The sequence below is a fragment of the Miscanthus floridulus genome, chromosome 3 (assembly GCF_019320115.1).
Source record: "Miscanthus floridulus cultivar M001 chromosome 3, ASM1932011v1, whole genome shotgun sequence".
NCBI classification, from domain to species: domain Eukaryota; kingdom Viridiplantae; phylum Streptophyta; class Magnoliopsida; order Poales; family Poaceae; genus Miscanthus; species Miscanthus floridulus.
In genome coordinates, this window is record NC_089582.1 from 120,147,249 (window position 1) to 120,171,939 (window position 24,691).

The 24,691-nt window shown below is 47.0% G+C and overlaps 2 protein-coding genes and 1 long non-coding RNA gene across 3 annotated transcripts; 2 read left to right on the forward strand and 1 right to left on the reverse strand.

Annotated features, from left to right (window-relative positions):
* The first annotated feature begins 11,161 nt into the window (after positions 1 to 11,161).
* On the forward strand, positions 11,162 to 12,316 carry LOC136546683 (uncharacterized). The gene is made up of 3 exons (XR_010781417.1): positions 11,162 to 11,299; positions 11,560 to 11,664; positions 12,143 to 12,316. It is a non-coding gene; the product is annotated as an uncharacterized lncRNA (long non-coding RNA).
* A 1,917-nt stretch (positions 12,317 to 14,233) lies between these two features.
* Positions 14,234 to 15,851, forward strand: LOC136546684 (putrescine hydroxycinnamoyltransferase-like). Its single transcript, XM_066538645.1, has one exon. The coding sequence runs from the start codon at positions 14,338 to 14,340 to the stop codon at positions 15,658 to 15,660; it is 1,323 nt and encodes a 440-aa protein (XP_066394742.1). The 5' UTR covers positions 14,234 to 14,337; the 3' UTR covers positions 15,661 to 15,851.
* Positions 15,852 to 21,210: 5,359 nt separating this feature from the next.
* LOC136544286 (uncharacterized) lies at positions 21,211 to 23,745 on the reverse strand. The gene has a single exon (XM_066536504.1). The coding sequence runs from the start codon at positions 23,743 to 23,745 to the stop codon at positions 21,211 to 21,213; it is 2,535 nt and encodes an 844-aa protein (XP_066392601.1).
* Between the last annotated feature and the right edge of the window lie 946 nt (positions 23,746 to 24,691).

Consider the following 24,691-nt stretch of genomic DNA (forward strand, 5'->3'; position numbering starts at 1 on the left):
TTAGACAGGTTCAGACCGTTAGTATGACGTAATACCCTATCATGTGGTCTGTTGGATTGTATTGGCTATCGTATGATATTGCGTGAGTTTAAGGGGGTCCCTGCCCGCCTTATATAGTCTGGGGGGCAGGGTTACAAGTCGGTTAGATCTAGAAGATAACCGAAAAGTAATAACAGATTACAGGAATCATGGGATCATACGTATCTAACAGATCTCATATTATCTTCAGGATATCTTTCCGGTGTCTTGCGGGAGGCGCCGAGCAGCGTCGTGCCCTGCAAGGCTTCGTCTTGTGGGCTGGGCCGCCCCGCCCCTGAGGACACAGCGCATGTAGTCTGCTGTGGGTATCTGGGATCATACCCCACAGCCACCCTATTGGCCATCGATATTCCTGTATCTAGCGATAGCAATCAGTTTGACCAAAATGTAGCCTTTTGTGATCAAACGAAGAATTGAGCGTCTCGGTCTCAGCAAAGCGCTGATGTAATGATAATGAGCAAGGTTGTGCGCACCAAAAACCTTGTACAGAGGCTGGGACCTATTTCTATTCGAAACTTTCGTCGAAAAAAAATATAGATCATAGTACTAGTAGCTCAGTTTGTTGTCTGGTTGGGGTGTGTTGGACTTTAATTTCTTCTAGGAGCATTATCACGCCCGCGTTACTAGGTGAGTAGACCAGGCTGCAATTGGCGAAAGGGACTGTAGCCTAGTGGTTACAAGAACATCAGTAGCACTTCAGGTCCTAGGTTCGACTCTCCATGACGAAAAATATATGACCGTCACAGATTGTGCACTGCCAATGACAGCCTCTAAATCCATCACTGAGAATCCATCATGGATTAAGAGGTTTGTTGTAGTGCCTATGAACACATAAGAGAGAGGGGGGTTCTAATCCGGCTAAGGTCTCTATTACTTCCTCCATGCAGAAAAATTAACTTGTAGAGCTATCCTAAATCAAATCATATTAGTTTTATTGAATTTATAGAAGAAAACCAACATTTATGACATAGACTTAGTAACATTAGATGCATTATGAAATATATTTTTATAATGTACTTATTTGGTATTAGATGTTAATTATATTCTCTTTCTATTAAGTTGATCAAATTTAAAACAAATTGACTTGTGACAGTTCTAGAAGCTGATCTGTTTTGAAACGGAGAGAGTGACCACTACATACCTAACCTGCAAATGAGAGATATAACAGAATCGATGTCCCAATAATTCTGCATCTTGTACCTTGTACCATATCTAGTACCAATATCAATTCTAGTAGGAAATACACTATCATGTAGCGCCTCTCCATTTCTCTCGAATGACTGACGGGGCAATGTGAACTGAGTGTAGTCAGTGAGTTAGGATTCTTGTATTGAAACTTGTCAACTCTGATTTAGGAAGACTTATATAGATGCTCATAGTATACTTTAAGAATTTATTGCCAAATGAACACTACTATAAATAATTGATTTTCAGCCACATGAGCTTTTTTTTATAGTCAGCTTAATTTTCAACCGTGTCCACAGTGATGTCCGAACCAAGCCGCCCCTACAAATGCCCATATTTGTAGAGGCGGCTCTATTTTCAGCCATCTTTACAAATTGATTTCCAAAGGCGGCCGGAAATAGAGTCGCCTCTAAAAATAGAAGCTGCATAACAAAATTTAAAATTTTTAAACAACCTCGTGGAGAAACTACAAAAACAAAGTTATAGATCTCGAAGAGCTATGCAACTTTATAGTTTTATTTGAAATTATCTATGCAAGGAAAGTTATGTTTGAACTTATCACATTTGAAATTCAAAATTTTCAAACGGTCTAGGATGAAGAAACAACCAACTAAAGTTGTAGATATTGAAATGGTTTACGACTTTTGTAGTTGACCACCTTTTCATTTGAATTCGTTTAGGATCCCAACTACTTATTTCAAAATCGAATGAGATAAAATGTGGCGGACAAGTATCCCAAATGGACACAAGTATCGTAAGGATGGAGTGGTTAGGGGAGGAAGGTCGCGGGTTTGAGCCCCCGCGGCAGCGAAGCACCCGTAAAAGTTTATGACATTTTTTTCAAACATAAATTATGGTGGTACTATCCCCTCAAAAAATTTGAAATTAAAAATCAACTTGAATATGGTGAAACAAAAAAAATCTTGTTGAGAGGTAAGTTGGACCAACTGAAATGAAATAATTAAGAGTAGGCCGAACCAAACGATAGTTTATGAGGTTATTTGGACATAGGCTATACTTGAGGGTAGTATTTTGGAGTTTTTCCTTTTTCTTAGTTATTACTATCCCGCAGTTTTGAGTGATCAAGTTTAAAAGGAATTTCAATACTTTCTTTCAAAGAAACATAGAAGAGGGGGGGGGGGGGGGTGGACATCCAAAATAGCTTGTATTTTGGTACAAATTTTAAACTATAGATCCTTTATATTTTAGGATGGAGTGAGTAGCTCGATGATTCGAGTATGCACGGCATGCCGTCCGGATAGAATATGATTTGTTTGCCGAAGCTCGAGAAGGAAAGCAAACCGTTTGTTATTGGTGCTGATGTACGCATGCATGGCTTTGGTACGGGCGAGTAAGGAAAACTTAAATGCATGTGCATGGCAGACTTGGCGCAGGGGGATGTTACGTGAGTGGATACGCAAAAGGCCATTCGGGATGGACTACTCCTACTTTTGAAGGCTATTTAGACCAAACCTAGAAAGTTACGAGGCTGCATGTTATTCTGTTAGGTTTGTTTGGATGCACATATATTGGTCTCAATTCATATATGTTAAGTGAATTAGAGTGGAATTAAATTTAATTTTATTCTATTCCACTTTAACACATATGGATTAAAGTAGATATACATGTATCCAAATAAAATCTTAGGAGGATTAAAGAATTGGAAAGAAGGGAGTTTGCATGGTATATGCTCTGAGCTATCTGCATGTGTCAGCATGAAACGGAGGAGGCTATCTCGGATGGCTTTCGTAGCACTTGACCGTGAGTAGCTGGATGATTGCCGAGCGTCTCGACCGTGAAGCGCATAGTACTGTGACTTCCTTGAAAGATTGCAGCCATGACCCAGAGCGCTTCAGCAACAAAATCACCTTGCGTCGTGGCATCCTGCATGATTAGATGATTCATGGATGCCTTGAAGTGATACGGCACCATGTCATGGCTAATTCGTTCTTGGATCAGCAGACGCGCGTACCCCTCCTGTTCAACAAGTTGCACCATATATATTCCGCGGGAAATAAATACAGAACATGTAGAACAAGTTGCATCATATATATATATACTCAGCTCATTTTAAATTCAATTCAATTAAATAAATTTAATTAAACTTCTATCAAATACACTACTATAGATTTGGATATCACTGCCGGCCTCATCACTGTCGGATTTGTGAGAACCGACAGTGATGTCCCTTCACTGCCGGTTATGAACTTGAAAATGAGAAAATGATTAGGGCTAGGCTAAAACCGGCAGTAAAGGACCACATCACTACCGGTTTGTGGCTTGAACCGGCAGTGTTTTGGCGACCACTTATCACTGTCCGTTCAAGCCAAGAGCCAACGGTGATTGGGATCTATCATTGTCGGTTCTAGCCAAGAACCGACGGTGATAAGCCTGAAGTACAAAAAGCTGCAACCGTCCTCTTCTTCCTCCTATCTTCCATCCCGAGAACAGAGGCGCGCGTTTAGGTCCTTTCCTCCATTGTTGCGGCTGCTCTTCACCATGAAGCTAGCGCTTGGATTTTGAAGAATGGCTTGATCTTTTTACTTTAAGGTTAGTAACAAACATCCACTCCTTTAATTTTGTTGCTTAATTAGCTTCGTTTTGATGGTTACATTGCTTGATTCTCATTCTAGTTCTTTCTCCATTCTAGATAGCACTTTTCTAATTGGACATTTGTGCAAGGCTCAAATTGTGGTGAATCCATCATCCAAAAGGTTGGTGTCTATGAACACATTTAAATTCCTAGCTAATTATTCCATGGTTAGTTGTTCTTCATTATTGTGCAATAATTATTTTTTACTATGATTTTCAATTTACATGGCCGGGGCTACCAATTTCAAATTTTCAATAATTAGTGTACAATAATGTTTTCTAAAAATGGTACTTTCAAGCTACAATTGTTGTTCATGAAGCTCGATTTCTTATTAATTCTTTGTAATTAATGTCTGAGTATTTTTTTGTGCAGAGATGGATCGAGAGTGGATGCATCTGTCCTGAACGGACAAGCGGTACATGCATGGCGTCAGCCAGTTTATTACCGATGCCAAAGCCTATGCTGAGAATGGGAATCATGTCTTCTACCTATGCAAAGATTGCAAAAATCAAAGAAACTTTCGTCAAATTGAGTCTATACGATCGCACTTGATTACCAGAGGTTCATGCCAAACTATACGATATGGACTATGCATGACGAGATTGGAGTGAATGTTCTGCAGGAAAACGATGATGATGTGGACATGCCTGATGTAGCCATCCACGATGCTGACAAGGAACCCGGTGTCAACACGGAACCTATGGCCATAATTAATAATGTGTTTAGGAACACGCTAGCTGACGACACCAAGGATAACGATGGCATTTCTCAGCTGCTACGTAATATAGAGACCGGATGTCTTAGTGAAAGACAACTGAGAAAGCTAGAGAAAATGAGATAAGATGGCAAAACACCATTGTATAGGAATTGTCCAATGAGCAAACTAGAAGTCGACATCATGCTGTTAGAGTTTAAATTGACAAACGGATTGAACGATAAAGGCTTCGATCAGTTGTTAGGTATAATAAGAAAAATGCTCCCAGAAAAAACGAGTTGCTAGAAAAGACATACTTGGCTAAGCAAATGATCTGCCCCATCGGTCTCAAGGTTGAAAAAATCCACGCGTGTTCCAATGATTGCATATTGTACCGTGGAGAAAAATACAAAGACTTGGACAAGTGCCCCAAGTGTGAAGCTCCACGGTACAAGGAAGCGCCGTTAGATGACCAGAGGAGGTCCTGTAAAGGCCGTTTGGTATTTTTCTATAGCTCTCCGGGTGCATAGGTTGTTTGTATGTGCAAAGTCAGCCAAGCTGTTGCGCTGGCATGGCGAAGAGCGTAAGAAAGATACAATGATGAGGCACTCCACCGATGGGCATGACTGGAGGACTGTCAATACTATGCTCTATAAGGATATCGATGGAGAGGTAAGGCACCTTTGGTTTGCTTTGAGCACAGATGAGATGAATCCTTTCGACCAGATTAGAAGCAATCATAGCACCTGGCCAGTGACGCTCTGTATATACAACCTTCCACATTGGGTCTGTATGAAGTGGTCGTACATCCAGATGTCACTACTGATCCAAGGGCCAAGACAACCTGATAATGACATCGATGTGTTTCTAGAACCAGTGATCGATGAACTAGTGGAGATGTTTAAGAATGGTGTGCCGGATATTTGGGACGAGTACAAAAAGGAACATGTCACGATCAAGGGAGTACTTATCGCTACAATCACCGACCTGCCAGCTCAAGGTTCGTTGTCTAGAGAGAAGACAAAAGGCTATACCGGATGTGTCGAGTGCTTGGACGACACCGATGCGGTAAATCTGCCAAATAACTCAAAGATAGTTTATATGGGACAGCATAGGTTCCTACCTAAGGATCACCCTTACCGCAGGAACAGAAAAGATTTCAACGTTACTATTGAGAAACACTTAACTCCAAAATATCGAGACGGGCCTGCGGTACTTCGAGAACTCAATAAACTGAAGGTTGTCCTTGGGAAGGGGGACAATGCAGTAGCAGCGCCTGATGGGAGCGTTTGGAAGAAAAAATCGGTTTTCTGAAAACTACTTTACTGGCCATTTCTGAGTGTATGCCACTGTCTTGATCCTATGCACATCACTAAAAACATGTGCGCTAACACGTTTAACACCTTGATGGACACTGGGGCGACATCAAAGGATTCAATTAAATAAATTTAATTAAACTTCTATTAAATATCAGGTGCATTAAAATCTTAATTCTACGTAGAATTTTAACTAAAGATTAATTTAACTTTAATAAGTGCAGTGCGCCAAGCTGTGACACGACATGAGTAACCTTTCGGCTTAGAAGCCTCGATTGATTCGCTAAAAGGGGCACTTGTTTGTTAACCCCTCACAGTGGTGAAGGTACATTGTAGCTTGTGGGTGCACAAAAATTTGAAAAACTAATACTAAAATCAAATTTTCACCATAATTTTAGCTTAAATTTTGACACATATAAGACAAATGCACCACCCTCTAATTTGCTCTAGCTTCGCCACTGACCCCTTGTGAACTTAGTTTTTTTCTACCCCTAAGGGCATGTGCTCTCCTGATGTGCACTACTGATATGCATCAAGATGTGTGTATTGTTGTCTATGTTCTAATATGCACCCTACTTTCTCGTCTTTGCTTGTCTATTTTGGATAATTACATCCGGTTTGATATGGCTTCGGCTTCTTGCGGCTCCTCACAAAGAGCCCTACTAAGCAGGTATTTAAAAAATGGCTCCTTGCAAGGAGTCCAAAGAAGTTGAAGCCGTTTTTGTATATAGGAGCCAAAGCCGTTTTTGTATAGAGGAGCCGGTGCAGTTTTTGAATAGAGCAGCTGATGCCGAAAAAGATGGCTTCTCCTAACTCCTCACAAACGTCGTAATACAGATTACTACAAAACTGTCGTAGGAGTCATTTTTTCCAAACGTTTTCTAAAACGACTCTAGCTCCACCAGAAAAACTGCTCCGCATGAGAAGCCAAAGTCTAGGCACATTTAGAAGGAACCTGAGCTCTACCAAGCGCTTATATTCCCAACCAATACTCGCATTAGAAGCTACGGGAACCATATCACGGCCGCCATGAGTGTGTTCATCACGTACCTTACGCCTTAGTTATACGCGAGGATGCAGCTCAAGTACGTCTCAAATTAGGTACTAATAAAGGTTCGTTGATCATCAACACAGTCAAATACCACTACTGGAAAACCGAGATTTGCCTAGTGTTTAATGGTTTGCCTAGTGCCAATCGTCGGACACTAGGCAAAGAGCTTGTTTGTCGAGTGTTATACCCCGAAGCACTCGGCAAAATAAAGGCACTAGGCAAAATAACGATTTGCCGAATGTCGACACTAGGCAAAGAAATCCACTCGGTAAATGACCATTTTTCCTAGTGTCAATACTAGGCATACCATCACACTCGGCAAAGGCTGCCGGAGGGCAACCGCCATTGCCATTTTGCCGAGTGTCTTCCGTTAACACTCGGCAAAATTAGAACTTTGCCTAGTGTCTCCAGACGATACTAGGCAAACTGGCCAGTTTGCCTAGTGTCTTACAGAGACACTAGGCAAACTCAGTTTGCCGAGTGTCTTACAGAGACACTAGGCAAAATATTTTTTCTTTTTTTGATTTTAGCTTCCAATTTTTTCTGTAGCTTTCCTACTATACCTTGACCAACATGTTGAAAGTTGGCACGATTTTATGAAATTTTGCTATATTTCTTTAGTTTATTTAATTTCTTTGAATTTTTTCAACAAATGCAAATTTGAACTGCAAGTGTGACGAATAATGGCAATTCATGAATCGTTCAAACTTTATCAAATAAAAAGTTGACCAAAATAACAAATGTAGATCTTGATGAGCTTAACAAACTTGGTATTCATGACTTTTCTATTTGAAACCATTTAGAGTTTCAAAAACTGGTGTCAAAGTGTCATTTTTTTTAAATTTAAAATTTGACTTGGTCAAACTTTGTCAAACGAGACACTAAATGACCTCAGATGAAAACCTTTTGAATACAAAGGTGTTAGAACTCATCAATATCTACAATTGTTATATAGGTCATTTTTCCATTTGAGAAAGTGTTAGTAAACACTAGTCACAAAATCATGAATCTCACATAGAGTTTATGAAACTATACGAGAGACTTGTCAATTTAGAACTAAACTTTCCTAACACTTTCTCAAATGCAAAAATAACCTATATAACAATTGTATATCTTGATGAGTTGTACAAACTTGGTATTCATGACTTTTCTAGTTGAGACCATCTAGGGTTTCGAAATCTGGTTTGGAGCAGTCAAATTTTAAAAATCCAAAATTTGAATCGTTCAAACTTTATCAAATAAAAAGTTGACCAAAACAACAAATGTAGATATTGATGAGCTTAACAAACTTGGTATTCATGACTTTTCTATTTGAAACCATTTAGAGTTTCAAAAGCTGGTGTCAAAGTGTCATTTTTTTTAAATTTAAAATTTGACTTGGTCAAACTTTGTCAAACGAGGCACTAAATGACCTCAGATGAAAAACTTTTGAATACAAAGGTGTTAGAACTCATCAATATCTACAATTGTTATATAGGTCATTTTTCCATTTGAGAAAGTGTTAGTAAACACTAGTCACAAAATCATGAATCTCACATAGAGTTTATGAAACTATACGAGAGACTTGTCAATTTAGAACTAAACTTTCCTAACACTTTCTCAAATGCAAAAATAACCTATATAACAATTGTATATCTTGATGAGTTATACAAACTTGGTATTCATGTCTTTTCTAGTTGAGACCATCTAGGGTTTCGAAAACTGGTTTGGAGCAGTCAAATTTTAAAAATCCAAAATTTGAATCATTCAAACTTTATCAAATAAAAAGTTGACCAAAACAACAAATGTAGATCTTGATGAGCTTAACAAACTTGGTATTCATGACTTTTCTATTTGAAACCATTTAGAGTTTCAAAAACTGGTGTCAAAGTGTCATTTTTTTTAAATTTAAAATTTGACTTGGTCAAACTTTGTCAAACGAGACACTAAATGACCTCAGATGAAAACCTTTTGAATACAAAGGTGTTAGAACTCATCAATATCTACAATTGTTATATAGGTCATTTTTCCATTTGAGAAAGTGTTAGTAAACACTAGTCACAAAATCATGAATCTCACATAGAGTTTATGAAACTATACGAGAGACTTGTCAATTTAGAACTAAACTTTCCTAACACTTTCTCAAATGCAAAAATAACCTATATAACAATTGTATATCTTGATGAGTTGTACAAACTTGGTATTCATGACTTTTCTAGTTGAGACCATCTAGGGTTTCGAAAACTGGTTTGAAGCAGTCAAATTTTAAAAATCCAAAATTTGAATCGTTCAAACTTTATCAAATAAAAAGTTGACCAAAACAACAAATGTAGATCTTGATGATCTTAACAAACTTGGTATTCATGACTTTTCTATTTGAAACCATTTAGAGTTTCAAAAACTGGTGTCAAAGTGTCATTTTTTTTAAATTTAAAATTTGACTTGGTCAAACTTTGTCAAACGAGGCACTAAATGACCTCAGATGAAAAACTTTTGAATACAAAGGTGTTAGAACTCATCAATATCTACAACTGTTATATATGTCATTTTTCCATTTGAGAAAGTGTTAGTAAACAGTAGAGTTTCAAAGTGTCATTTGTGAACAATTGTTATATTGTTGACATATTTTTTATTTGAAATTTGTTATTATCCTATAATTTTTGTATTTACAACTTTTTCATTTGTATTCATTTGGTACTCAATATATTTATATAACATATCTGCTTTGAAAATAGAAAAATAAAAAAACAAATTTAAAGAGAATAGAGCGTGTGGCCAAGACGGGCGCACACGGTGTCCACGGTAGCAAAATTATTTTCACTCCTCGGATTCCTGATGAACGGTGCTCCTGTCTCCTCCCAAGCCACTCCGCAGCCAAATATATACTGGGTCCAAACCCTAGCTCTCTCTCACGTCCGCATCCGTGCCTCCTCCCTCTCCCTCCTTTCTCGCGGTGGCGGCGCGGCTTCCAGGCGAGGCCGGGCACCTCGCCCCGGCGAGGCCGGCTCTCTCTCGCGTCCGCATCCGCGCCTCCTCCCTCTCCCCCCTTTCCCGTGGTGGCGGCGCGGCTTCCAGGCGAGGCCAGGCACGGCGCCCCGGCGAGGCCGCCCCTAGGCGCGGCCGCAACCCGGCGCGGCGGCGCCCCGCGTGGCGGCGGCCACAGCCGCGAGCATGCCCCGGCGGCGGACGCAGGCCTGGGCGAGCACGCTCGACTCCTCCCGATCCCTCCTCCCTCGGAGCTCTGGGCGCGGATGTGAGGCGAGGGCGCTCCCCGGCGCGGCATGGTGGCGCGGCAGCCCCCCAGCGCAGGTTTCTTCTTCCTCTGGTGATTTTGGGTCGGATATTCATGGATCTGGTGCTTTTGCTTTGAGATTTCTTGATTCCGAATCTGGCTGTGTACAGCACGGCAGCCCTGGCGAGGAAGGCCCTCGGCGCGGTGGCCTCTGGTGCGGCGGCCCGGGTGCGCGTGGCCCCTGGTGCGGCCGCGGAAGACCCAACAACCATCCGTCACGGTCCGCTGGGGATTCTGTCCTTAACACATAGCAAGGACCCAAGCTTTACAAGCGCACAACCTGTACGTATTTGATTCTTGTTAATTTTTTTGTGAATCTTGGAGCCGAGTCTAATTATTGCTTTGTGTTCTGTACTAGGCCTGCAATGTGACAGTTTCCTTCAGGGGTTTAGGGTTTTCCAGTAATTGCATTTTGATGTTGCTTTTGCTGTTAATTTTGTCAAGGTGTCCATATAGAATTGTAGAGTAATTAAAAAGGTGCTGCCAGGTATGCATCCTCTGTATATGATCTTTTAACTTTTGCTCTGATCCATTATTTATTTTGCTTCTAGGTTTCTAGCTCAAAGTTAACATTTCCTGAATTATGAAGCATTTGAAATGCCATCAGAGAGTTAATGTTCTGAAAAGGCAGCTTTTAATCATGCTAATAAAGTGTTCTGAAGAAACTGTGAATAGTTGGATAAAAATGCTAAATTTATTATGTTGTTAAATTCATGCTAGCTGTGTCATGTTACACCCCTAGACTACCATTTTACAAATGAAAATATTTCAATATTCCATTATACAAATATGATGTAGTGAACTTGCATATTATTACAGGATGCTTGGCCTGTAATGGTTTTTGGACAATAATCATGTCTCTATAAATGAATAGATGAGATGTTGATCTCACCTATGTTGCTTGTACCAAAAGTTGGTTTGAGTGCACTGTGATATTAATCCAATCCAAGCAAGTTTGGTGATTCTGATCTTTGATTCAGGTGTGTCGCTAGGCCGGTTGGCGAGTGGCTAGGTGAGGTTGTGTCATAGTCTGTAGGTCAGGGCAGTGGCCGGACATTGGCTGTCCAATTAAAGTTTACATGGATGTTGCAGGCTGAGGCACAGAGAACCCTGACTTGAAGCTTCATCAAATCCATACAGAAGCAATCAAGTTTAGTTCTCTACCTCTATTTATCTCAATCTAACCAAACACAATATCACAGGTGATTCATTTAGGAAAGAAAAATACTTTTGAAGTCATCTATATTTTGCTATGGAAATAAGATCACCTGGGATGCTTTTGGACATGTAGTATTACATCCGTCTAGCATGGTAGCATTGGTATTTCAAATCAGGAAAAAGTTACTCTTTACAACCTGCATTTATGTCTAGGCAAATGGCATGACAAGCCGCTGATTTTGCAACCTTCAGGGGCAGTAGTAGCTGACTAGCTAGCAGCGAGGCGAGCGGCCCTGCCTGGAGCGTTCTGCAGAACAGCAATTGTACTTGTCTACTTGAGCATGGCTTGCTAGCAAGGTAATCATTACATGGAGCCACCTCAAAATCAGGGTATTTTGATTTACTATCTTTAATTTCTGAACTATATCTTTGTATTGGCTTCTTTGATTCCTATTGTATGGCTGTCACAGTGATTATAACTTTTTTGTTTGGTATATGACTTCGCTTTTAGCTAATATATGAACTCTAGCACCGGGTAAATGTATAGCTTTTTCAAGAATTTTGATTGCTACAATGCTATGTTGTTGCACCAATTTTAATTTTAATTATGTGTAAAGTAGCAATTGTCTACAAACAGAGACTAAGCTGCTATGAAATAGTCGTGCTAAATGCTATTCATAACCATGAGAAAACATCTCCAACCCAAATATATGGATAATAGATGTCTTTATACTTGATGCAAAGATAGATATTTATATTTCTTTATTCCATTGCAAGAAGGCTTATAGTTTTGTAATTAGTGCAGGAGATAGTTATTAACTGCCATTTCGTGTAGGAAAGGTCTTCCTGAAGCAGTCCTGAAAGTGAGCTGCATCCAAGCTCTGGGCCAAGTATGTGTTCCTCTCTGTCTCTTTGCCAATATGATGCCAAGGCAGGAATGGATGGATTCTTTTTTTTTGGATGTAAAATCATATATAAGTTCGGTTTTGCCTTCCAGTATGAAACTGAATTTGACATTGGTATCTGTGATTTATGTTGCCTGGTATTTGGGAAGGCCTAGAATTGAAACACAAATGATGTTCCTGGCAGTCCTTTTTTGTTGTCAACTACAGTCCAGTCGTCTGGTGATTATCACAAAAGAAGCAAATGGGTACTTAGGTAGCCGGTCTATAAAAGAACTTTCTGAATATATGATGACCTATGTAATTTTTGTTTAGTTGGCTGGATCATTTTGACGCTAGCTGGGCTGTTGGCTGGAACTTGACGCTAGCTTGTTGTGAACTTTGTTAAGAAATTTGGTTGTGCACTTATGAACTTGTGAACTTGTGGCACATTTGGACTTTTGGTATGAACATGTGATATATGTGAACATGTGGTTCTTATTTATGATTCATGTGATATATTTGTGGTGTTTGAATATGATTTATATTTGTGTCGCAAATGGAATAATAAAAAAAATCAGCTTCTGGTTACTTTGCCAAGTGTTAGGGGTCTGACACTAGGCAAAGGGGCCACACGTGGCACACCTGGGAACAGGCTTTGCCTAGTGTCAGGAAACTGACACTAGGCAAAGTAGGCAGTTTGCCTAGTGTCGGAGGCCTGACACTAGGCAAAGCTCGGCATATTTGCCTAGTGTAGGCGGCCTGACACTAGGCAAAGCTTGACATATTTGCCTAGTGTCGGACGCCTGGTACTAGGCAAATCTTGCATACTTTGCCGAGTGTCAGACCTCCGACACTAGGCAAAACGTCCGTTACGATTTCGACCGTCAGTGGAATACTTTTGCCGAGTGGTGTCCTTGACACTAGGCAAACACTTTGCCGAGTGTCCGAGGTTTGACACTCGGCAAAGTGCTCTTTGCCTAGTCCGCCTCTGCCGACCTAGTGTGACACTAGGCAAACTGTTTGCCTAGTGTTTCTGGACTTTTGCCTAGTGTCTGCGGCACTAGGTAAATCGCGCGATTCCAGTAGTGTACACACGACATCTGTCGCTACGTACACCACCCGCTGCGTCCGACGCTACCAGAAATGATGCGGACCACGACTTGCGACTTTGCGAGGCCGGTAGTCGAGCAGTGAAGCACAAATAAACCAAAGGATTCGTTGAGCGATCCACCCTATCCATCGTGCCGCTGCGGCCTAGTAGGCTTTAGCCTGAAGCGTACGTGTCGGGGCCGGCACAGATGTGATCTCGGTACGGTGTGCATGCGGGCTGCGGCTGCTCGTCCACGCGCGCGCCGTGGCCCGTGGCATCGCGCCGGCCGCATGTCGTTAGTGGGGCGTTGTCCATAGACACAGCAGCCGCATGCGCAGCAGATGGTTTTCCACACGTCTCTCTGTACGTATATATATAGCAAAAAAAAAAACGTGGACCGTTTCTCATTAGCCCCGCCCCTGCCCTAAGTAGTGAGACATGGCCCGACCTGGATGGACACTTGTTCGTTCCGATCGATCTCTTGCTAGAGGGCCAAAATAAACGGGTCTAATTGTACCGTGCCATGCTGATGCAGCGCCCGACGACTGTGTGCGCAGCACGACGGGTGATGGCTTGCTGTCTTGCTGAGCATGCTTCTTGGTTCTTGCAGTGGTAGGTGGTCGCGCGTGCAGAAAGTGTCAAATATACGGCCATGCGCCCATGCCCATATGTGAATATAGTTCTTCTGTTATTATTTAGGAAATGGAAAAACAGGTAGGGTGGTGATCTAGTCTAGCGTAAATGTGTCACGGTGTGGTACATTGCCATGTCAACTATATATCCACCCAATATAATGAGCAATGCGCCGGACGAGAGTCTCCACGTACTGATCGATCGATCGATCCATTGCCCACTACCAACGCACGCGCACCTTCACCTACTCCCGTGCGCGCGCTGCCTATATTTATAGCGCGCGCGCCGAGCCGAGCGAGCAGGGCAACACAAGCAGATAGAACAAAAGCTGCAGCGCAAGCAGACAGAGCCTAGCTAGTTTCACTTCACTATCATTCATCAGAGTGGTTTTCTATAGTGTTCCGTCGGTCGATCGATCTAGCCATGGAGGTAAAGGTGCTGAGCTCCAAGCTCGTGAAACCGTCGTACCCGGCGGGCGCGCCGCGGCCGGAAACCACGGAGCACGTGCCGTCGTCGGTGTTCGACAAGGTCACGTACCACATGCAGATGGCCATCATCTACGCCTTCTCCCCGCCGGGGCCGTCCACGGTCGACATCGAGAGCGGCCTCGCCGCGGTGCTGGGCGCGTACCGGCTCTTCGCGGGCCAGGTCCACCCGGGCCCGGACGGCGGCGCGCCGGGGGTGCTGCTCAACGACCACGGCGCCCGCCTCGTCGAGGCGTCCGTCGACGCGCGCCTCGCCGACATCGCCCCCACCAAGCCGTCGCTCGTCGTGCTGCGCCTGCACCCGGACCTCGAGGGCGACGTCCAGGAGGTGGTGCAGGTGCAGCTCACGCGGTTCGCGTGCGGCTCGCTCTCCGTGGGGTTCACCGCCAACCACGCCGTGGCGGACGGCCACGCCACCAGCGACTTCCTCGTCGCCTGGGGCCGCGCCGCGCGTGGGCTCCCCGTCGGCCCGTCGCCGCCGGTCCACCACTCGGGCCACTTCCCACCGCGCGACCCGCCGCGCGTCGAGTTCGAGCACCGCGGCGTGGAGTACTACAGGCCCGAGCCGTCGTCCCACCCTGCGGCCGCCCACAGCCACGGCGACACCCAGCAGCACAACATCGTGATCCACAAGGCGCACTTCACCAAGGACTTCGTCGCGGGGCTCCGCGCCAAGGCGTCCGAAGGCCGTGGCCGCCCCTTCAGCCGGTTCGAGACGATCCTGGCCCACGTGTGGCGCACCATGACGCGCGCGCGCGGGCTCGGCAACTCGCTCCAGACCTCCACCATCCGCATCTCAGTCGACGGGCGGCCGCGCCTCGCGGCGCCGGCCGGCTACTTCGGCAACCTGGTCCTCTGGGCGTTCCCGCGCTCCACGGTGGGGAACCTCCTCAACCGGCCGCTGAAGCACGCAGCGCAGGCGATCCACGACGCCGTCGCGCGGGCGGACGGCGCCTACTTCCAGTCGTTCGTGGACTTTGCGAGCTCCGGCGCCGTGGAGAAGGAAGGGTTGGAGACGACGGCCGTGCTCAAGGACGTGCTGTGCCCGGACCTGGAGGTGGACAGCTGGCTGACGTTCCCGTTCTACGAGCTGGACTTCGGCGCCGGCAGCCCGAGCTACTTCATGCCGTCCTACTTCCCCACGGAGGGGATGCTGTTCCTGGTGCCGTCGTACCTGGGCGACGGCAGCGTGGACGCCTTCGTGCCGGTGTTCGAGCACAGCCTGGAGGCGTTCAAGCAGTGCTGCTACTCCATGGAGTAGCTAGCTTCAACTCTAGTGCATGCATGCATGCCCAGCGGCTATACTATGCATGCCTAATTATACGCTTCTTCGTATACATATACTTGCGTGCATGCATGCATGCAATGTTGATTGTTACTATTATTATCACCGTAAAACCGTATTCGGTATATATTTTCCATATATACGTATATATGCACCCAGTATTTCCATATCCCCCATACGTGCATGCATATACACATTTTCTAAAAGGGTTATGTACTACTGCTAGGTTAGTAGTTGTACGAGGACCTAAGTTACTTTTTTTTTTGACCTGTACGAGGACCGATCTGTGGTCCTCAACCTTTTGTGATCATCAGCATTGCTTCAGTTCGAGGTGTTCTACTTCTACTAGCTACGGAGTAGAATGTATGGCGTAATAGATTCCATTTGACCTTAATTTTGTGAGAACTGTTGCTAGCTAGTGCTGTAGGAACTATTCCACTGTATGATTGATCTCGTTCCATTTAGCTTCTGGAGCAGGCGAGATCTAGCGTCACATGAGACCAGATAGCTAGGAATCTGGGTGGATCGCTCGGAGAGCCGGAGTTGGTGCCAAGTAGTATTGACTTTTTATTTGGCGTGGCCATGGGATAAGACATTCTGCGTTTGTTTGCTTGCAATGTCTTCAACGGCGTGGGGCGGTGGGGCCGATTGATCGCCACTGAACAATATCAGTTCCTACCCACTCTTGTTTAGAAAAGAAAACCCACGAACAAAGCCCTTCCTGTACCTTCCTACTGGGCATGGATTCGGGTAATCGTCAATCATCATTGTAAACAACAATACGTCTAGAACCTTATATTAGCAACTGGTAGTTCTAGGAAGAAAGTATAGTTTATGTAGTAATATATGCAGATCCAAATGTACATCAATTAACAAATCTTGCATGTAACATCACAAAAGACGGAGGACAAGACAGAACGTTAGCCGGCCGGTACATGTCGCCTCTCGCCTCTCAGGGCCACGGGAGCCGAGAGGGGTGCCCGTCGCCGCCAGAAGCTCCCCACCCACTAACTAAACTATTTGTTTTATGTTCTAAGATTTCAAATTTTAAAATCTAGAAATTTCAAACGACATCAGACATTCACTACAGGAAAACGCCTCTTTGCCGACTGCTTGCCCCGGTCGGCAAAGGCATAAACCCAGTCGGCAAAGGCTTTGCCGACCGCAAAGCCACGTGGCAGTCGGCAAAGAGAAGTCGGCAAAGCCTGGGTCGGCAAAGGCGGATTTGCCGACTGCCACGTGGCACACAGTCGGCAAATCCTTTGCCAACTGCCACGCCAGCAGTCGGCATAGCCACGTGGCGCCGTCAGCCCTGACGGCAGGCTTTGTCGACTGCTGTTTCCTCGGCAGTCGGCAAAGAATTTTTTTTTCAAAAATTGTTTGCCGACTGGCCGCCAGCTCGGCAGTCGGCAAAGAAAGAATTTTTTTTTTTTGAAATGTTCTTTGCCGACTGCTTTCGGAGTTGCAGTCGGCAAAGGTATGACCTCTTTGCCGACTGCCTCCCATTGCAGTCGGCAAAGACTCTGTCCTGGGGTTTTTTTGCCCAGCTTTGCCGACTGTAAAGTCGGCAAAGCTGGAATTTTTTTTTTTTGCTTTTGTTTTCTGTTTTCTCGCATCAAAACCCTGCAAAATCACAAATTATAATCCAATTTCACCAGAAGCACCGGTAGCACCATTTATATCACAATTTCATCACATTTGTCGCCAACATCACCACATATATCACAATAACGCACAACATCACATATATCTCACATATATGTCACAATAACAACCACACAAGTGCATTACAACCATCACATGAAGTCCAACACGTCGAACACCACAAGTCGACGTCCATCACACGAAGTTCAACATAACAAGTCTAGGTCCATAACGAAGAAAAGAAATACATGACAACAACTTCGACGATACGGTGGATACATGATAACAGAATCGACAAGTACCTAGCTCATCGCGCCGTCCCCGGTCTCGTCGTCCGCTCCACCCCCAGAGCCCCCAGGGTTTGCCCACGGAAACCCCCTTGGACCAAATTGAGGCGCCTGCGCGTACTGCCACCCTCCGCGCACCGGCGGCCACGAGTACGTCGGAGGAGGGCCACGCGAAGGTGGATACGGTGGATAGGGTGCAGGTGGTGGATACGACATCATCTGATGGCCGGGACCTCCAGGAGACGGGTTCGAACCCGTCGACTGTACCTGCACAAGTTAAACGCCAAGTGATGTCATTAGTATCTGCAGCATGGACACACAAGTTAAAGCAAGAGTCAATATACTCACCGGGGTCCCTCCAGGAGCGACAAGAGCAGGCACAGGAAAAAACTCTGAAGGAGGAGGCGGTGGAGCGAACATTGGAAGAGGAGGCGGTGTAGACGCCCCGGGCGTCTGCATGGACTGGAAGAAGCTGGCCATGTTCTGCATCTGAGTGTTGTAGTGCTGCTGCAGGCTTTGCTGGTAAGCCATCTGTTGCGCCATCATCTGCGCGTGCAACGTGGCGATCCTCTCCTCCATCTTGGCCTCCATCTGGGCCTGCAATATTACATCCACAGTGTTGATTGTATGTACAGGTGCGAAACGAGTGAACGACGAACGAAACGGCACTTACCTGTGACGCTGACTGCCGCCGGGGCGCTACGGGGATGTCGCTGGAGCTCGTGGGCGTGGATCGAACCTGGGTCAGCGTAGGAACCTGGGACGGGTCGAGGGCGCTGTGGGCCATGTAGTAGCGGTCGTGCTGCTTCCCTAGTCCCAACCTCTGCAGGAGGTCTGTGTCCAGGGGCTCGGCGGTGGGGTCGAACGTCTCCCCGTAGCGCTGGCGAGCCGCGACGGTGTACTCGGTGGCCTTCTCATAGGCGGTGGGGTTGGTGTACGCATCGGGCCCATCCTCCGGGTTGTAGATGTTGTTCGGATCCGTCGCCTTGCCCTTGTGAGAGAGGAGGTACGCGGTGTACTCGTTGATTTCCTGCCCACCGTGCGTCTGCGTCTGCATTGAAAACACAAACATGGTTACAAGTATTGACAATTGAGCGCAAGGATTAAGACATGAACGGACGCATACCCATCTTGTCGCGAACTGGGGGAGGGGCTGATTCCCTTGGTGGTGTGACACCCCTCGCATCTGCGCGCGGCGGCCCTGACGGTCGGCGCGCCTCGCGTACGCCTCATCCGTGCGCCACATGCGCACAATCTCCGTCCAGCATTCCCTGTGGTTGTCGCACCACGACGGACACACCTGCATGACATCAAGTATTTGACATGCGAGAAGATTAGTGTAATGTTTCACTGAAGGAATCTGAACGAATGTTGTCATACTTAATTACCTGCTCGTATTGCGCTTGGGTGAGGTCGGCCTCCCTCGAGTTCATTCTCTGGCGGATTTGGGGCTTCTTGATGTTCTCTCCAAGCACGTTGGCGTGGAAGTCGCGGATGGCCTGTATGCGCGCCTCATGGTACAGGTCCTTGAGACGATCTTTGCAGACCGCCTCCTGCACTCGCGCCGCCTGGGCTGCTTTACCCTCCTCGCACGTGAAGAAGTCCTGCACACAGACACATCATGTAGCATTTCCTTTTTGCAAGAAGTCCGACGAATGCGTACTATTTAGCAATGCGGTGCGATGAAAGACTCACCCAAAACTCCCTCTTTATCTTTGCCACGATGGTCTCGCCACCCTCCTCGACGAGGTAGAAGTGGGACCACTTGGTGGGCACCTTCATCTCGCCGTTGACGTTGACAAGGCCAGGGTAGTACTCCTTAATCAGGAGGCCCTGGATGCCATTGATATGGCGTGCTTGACCTGCTCCACTCACAATCTTCCAGGAACTGCACGAGTCATTAAGAACAATTATTAGTCTTCAGTTCGATTTTTGACATGTCATATGAACAAGTAGTGAAATCAATAATGGTTACTTACGTCTGGCCCACGGGTGTGATCACCGGGCGCTGGTGGAATTGCGGCCGCACCCTAGGAAGCTGCGTGGGCCCGCGCGAGTACACCTTGGCCACGCCTGACGAAGTCGAAGCCGTCTCGCCTGGTGTAGGCGCGTCATCGCCGTCGTCGTCGTCATCGTCGTCGTCGTCGTCGCCGCCGCGCTCGTCGTCACGCGACGTCGTCCCCCCTTGCGAGGACGAGAACGGCAGCCTCCTGGTCGCCTGGCGACGTCCGCTGGGGGGCTGGGACCCCCTACTGGACGACCCGCGCACCAACACCTCCTCCTCCTCCTCCTCGTCGTCGGTGGTCTCCTGCGGGGGGACCTGGTACGCCGAGCGTACTGCTCGATGCGGCCGCTGCCGCCGTCCGCCTGGCATTTTGTCGAGTACCTGCAATGACAAAGAACAAAACTGTTAGCATAAATAAATGACAAGTACTTGTAAAGGAACATAATAATAACAATATAGTATTACATGGCCTCGTAATTATCTCCGCGAACGGCAATATCTCGGGCGTGGAGTCGTCATCTCTATCACTATCGTCGTCATCGCTATCAATATTGTCGAGCTCCCTTAAGTCATCACTGTCATCATCATCCTCATTGTCTCCATAGTCATCATCATGTACCTCCTCCTGGACAACTCCATCGCGCTGCATCTGCCATCGCTCAAGCATTCTTAAGTCCCTGGCATCCTGCACCTCCTCACCCTCGTCCTCATCGATTTCGTTGTCTACTTCCATGCCCATGAGCGAACCAATGTCGATCTCCAAGGTACCTTCTAGCCCCTCAGGTTGATAGAACTCATCGGTGCTTGGGTCAAAGTTGTAATCGTCGTCGTTTGGGAGAGGCGCTTTGCCGCGCGGCGACACCAAATGCACAAGGCTCCACCCCGCAAGCTTCTCGTCTTTTTGGCACGCCCATGGGAGGTAATAAACTTGCGTGGCGTCTCGGTTGGCCACAATGTAGACATCGTCTCCTTTATAGCTGGAGTCCTGTCGAATCTCGACTTGACCTATCGTAAGGTCTTTCCTCGTGATATCAGGATCGAACCAATGGCATTTGAATACCATCGGCGCTAAAGTCCCGGCACCCTTAAAGTTGAGCTCGTATATCTCTTCGACTATGCCGTAGTAGTCCTTCCCAACCGTGCCGGGCGTACGAACTCCGCAGCACATGGTTTTTAGGTTGGGTCGACTCTCCTCGTAGCTTCTCGTGCGAAAGCGATAGCCATTCACATCATAAACGGTGAATGACTTCACCCTACGGGAGAAGCCACGACCCACCTGTTTCAATTCATCGCTCATTTCTGCATCCGTTCGGGCCTGCAAGGGTAGGAGATCGTTACATAACTCGCTCCGGGGAGCAAAGTGGAATCACAAAGTCAGAAAGAGGTTAGTTGGTTGGTACCTTTGTACAGAACCAGGAGATGAAATCGGGCACACCGTGTCTAAGAAGATTGTCTTCTTCTTGCTCGGTAGGAGCCCTATTGCCTCTCCAGTATTGACTAATAAATTCCCTGAAAGAAGGAAGAAACTAGAGGGTCAGACCATGATAGATGGAGGATAGTGACGGCGTAGGTAACAAGCTCATTGAGAACTTACTTCTGATAAGGAATCACTTCATCAAGGTTGATCAACAATGTGAACATGATAGTCTGCCACTCCTGATGGTTCAACTGCTTGTTGGTACCTGCGCTTCCACTCCCGAGATCCCCTTGGAAAAGGCTGAGTATCGATGAGTTCTCATCAGCGTTGTAACGAGGGGTTGGATTGTGCATGCTGGGAAGCTTCTCAGTATAGTATGCCTGTGTGAAGGTCGACACCTCCTCTAGAACGGAGGCCTCTCCCACGGAAGCCTCAATCTTGGCTTTATTTCTACAATTTTTCCGAAGAAGCTTTAGACACCTCTCGATTGGATAGCACCAACGGGCCTGCACGGGACCCCCCAACCGTGCCTCGCGCGGTAGGTGCAAGATCAGATGCTGCATGGACAGAAAGAAGCCGGGTGGAAATATCATCTCCAACTTGCAGAGCAACAGAGGTGCAGCCTTCTCCAGTTCAACACAAACATCTCGAGACAACTCCTTGGCACAAAGCTGGCGGAAGAAGAAGCTCAACTCTGCCAGGACGCGCCACACATGCTCTGGGAGGTATCCCCGGGTCATCGTAGGAAGGATCCGCTCAATCCATATGTGGAAGTCATGGCTCTTCATCCCTAAGACTTTCATAGTCTGCAAGTTCACACCCCTGCTTAGATTCGCCGCATACCCATCGGGGAACTTTAACGTCTTGATCCACTGCAGAACTTCCTTCCTATCTGCCCTTTTCAGGATGTAATCAGCCGGCCCCCTTTTCCATTTCCTGCCGGGCGCAGGGGTCTTCATCACCAGGTTTGGTCTATCACAGATCATCTCCAGGTCCAGTCTAGCCTTGACGTTGTCCTTCGACTTTTTGCCAACGTCCATGAGTGTTGCCCAGAGTGCCTCGGCCACATTCTTTTCTGTGTGCATTACATCGATGTTGTGTGGAAGAAGAAGGTCCTTGAAGTAGGGGAGCCTAGTCAAGCCCGATATATGAGTCCACATGTGGTCCCGAGCATATCCCTTAAACCCACCTGTTTCCTCAGGTTCGAGAGCCTGTATGTCGGCAAGGACGGCGGCAGGGCTCTTAACCTGCGGAATGGGGCCGGTGACTTGAACGCCTTTCGTGAAGTGCTTTACATCTAGCCTGAATTCATGGTTCTCAGGCAGGAATTGGCGATGCTTGTCGAAAGAAGAAAACTTGCCGCCCTTGGCCAGCCAGGTGAACATCACATCTGCCTTGCATGTCGGGCAAGGGAACTTCCTGTGAACACACCACCCGCTGAATAAGCCATACGCCAGGAAGTCATGCATTGAATACTGGTACCACACATGCATTCTAAAGTTCCTCTTCGTAGCCCGGTCGTACGTGAGTACCCCCTCTTCCCAAGCAAGTTCCAATTCATCCCACACCGGCTGCATGAACACACCCATATTGTCGCCCGGGTGTCCAGGTATTATCAGCGTCAAGAGCACGTTCTTAGGTTCAAACATGACGCCGGGGGGGAGATTGAGGGGGATCACAAACACGGGCCAGCAAGTGTACGGGGCCTCCATCATTCCAAACGGGTTGAACCCATCTGTTGCCAGCGCTACGCGTACATTCCGAGCCTCCATAGCCTTGACAGGATTCATGTTATCGAAGTGCTTCCATGCATCACCGTCCACCGGGTGTACCATCTTGTCAGGATGGTATCTTTTGCCATTCTTGTGCCACGTCATCTGTTTCGCGGACTCCTCCGTCATATACAGCCGTTGCAGCCTCGGTACGAAAGGAAGGTGCCGTACGACCTTCTCGGGGACCTTTGACTGTTTCATGCTGCCATCAGAGCCTTCTACCAACACGAACCTAGAGGCATCGCACTTCGGACAGGTTTTTGCTTCCTCGAGGTCTCCCCTGAACAGGACGCACCCCTTCGGACAAGCATGGATCCCCTCATACGGCATCTTAAGTGCACGAAGGAGCTTCTGTGTAGCGTAGGTGTTCGTCGGCAGGACATGATCTGCCGGAAGCAGTCCCCCAACAATGCTCAACACGAGATCGAAGCCGTTTCGACTAATGCCCAGCTGCGACTTCAACCCTATCAGGCGTGAGACGGCATCCAGTTGCGTAAGCTTTGTCTTCTCGTGAAGGGGCTTCTGTGCCGACTCCATCATGTCGTAGAAGGCCTTCGCGGTTTCCTCCGGATCTTCCTCCACATCCATTCCTTCGCCAAACCGTGCTTCGTGGAAGTCTGCCATCATGTCTGCCATCCCGGCATCGCCATCATACTCCTCGAGGATGGATCGCACCACCTCGTCCCTAATAGGATGGTATTCACCATGGTGGCGCCAACGGGTATAGTTTGGAACAAACCCGTGCTTGAACAGATCTCTCAACACCTGAGCCTTTACTTTCTTCTTCTTGTTCCTGCACTCGCTGCAGGGACACGGCATCCGAATCGACCCTTTAGTAGCTGGGCCAAATGCATGCTCCAGGAACTCAGTCGTCCCCCTGATCCATTCGTGGCTCTTACTTGCGAAGCCTGAGTACATCCACTCACGGTCACCCATGCTCTGTCATGCGGCAATGTTAACATGTGATAAAACCAGCAAGTGCATCTACAACGCGCTCCTACCATCTAATAGGTGAAGGATAGGTCCTAATCTCACCCGAGCATGCACAGACGAGGTTAGCTTCCATGCTCCGCTCCCGTCCGAGACAGAATTTCGGCAGCACCTCCCCGCTGTTCTCCCGATACACGTCCCGGCGGGGAGAGTGTGTATCCAGAGAACAACGGGGAGGTCCTGCCGAAACTCCGACTCGGACGGGAGCGGAACATGGGAGCTAACCTCGTCTGCGCATCCTCGGGCTGTCCAGATAACGTGGACAATCCAAAACGGATACGGTTATACATATGCGAAGAACGCATACTTCCAACCGTATCCGTTTCGGACGGGAGACGCCTAACTGGGTAACGCGACCTACGACTACATGTGGCGGAAAGAGGGTTCATACCGCAGGTGCCGGTGAAGAAAGGCTAGCGGGGCAGTGCCGAGTCGTGCTCCTCCGGCTAGCCTCCAATGGGAGCCCTCCTGAAAAAGAAAAACAATTAGTGAGAACGAAAAATTTCGGCAGCACCTCCCTGTACGGGAAGGTTACCAAACCTGCAAGAAAAGACGGCACGATGGCCGACAAACACATATACATGTCAGGCACGATGGGCCGACAACCACAAATGTATTTCCAATCCATGCAGAAGATATAAGCAGGTATTAATAAGTAAACTACTACTACTAGTAGTACTACTACCTCGTCATCACGGACGGCGTCACCGGCGCGTGGAGCAGAGGCGCGCGCTGAGGACGGCGAGGCGGGGACAGGCGTGGGCGAGGCGAGGACTGCGCGGCGAGGCGAGGATAGGCGGCGCGGACAGGAACGGGGCGACGCAGGGCTGGCGGACGGCGAACGGCGCGTCGACGGCGACGCGGACGGAGCGGGGCACGAGGAGGGGAGGAC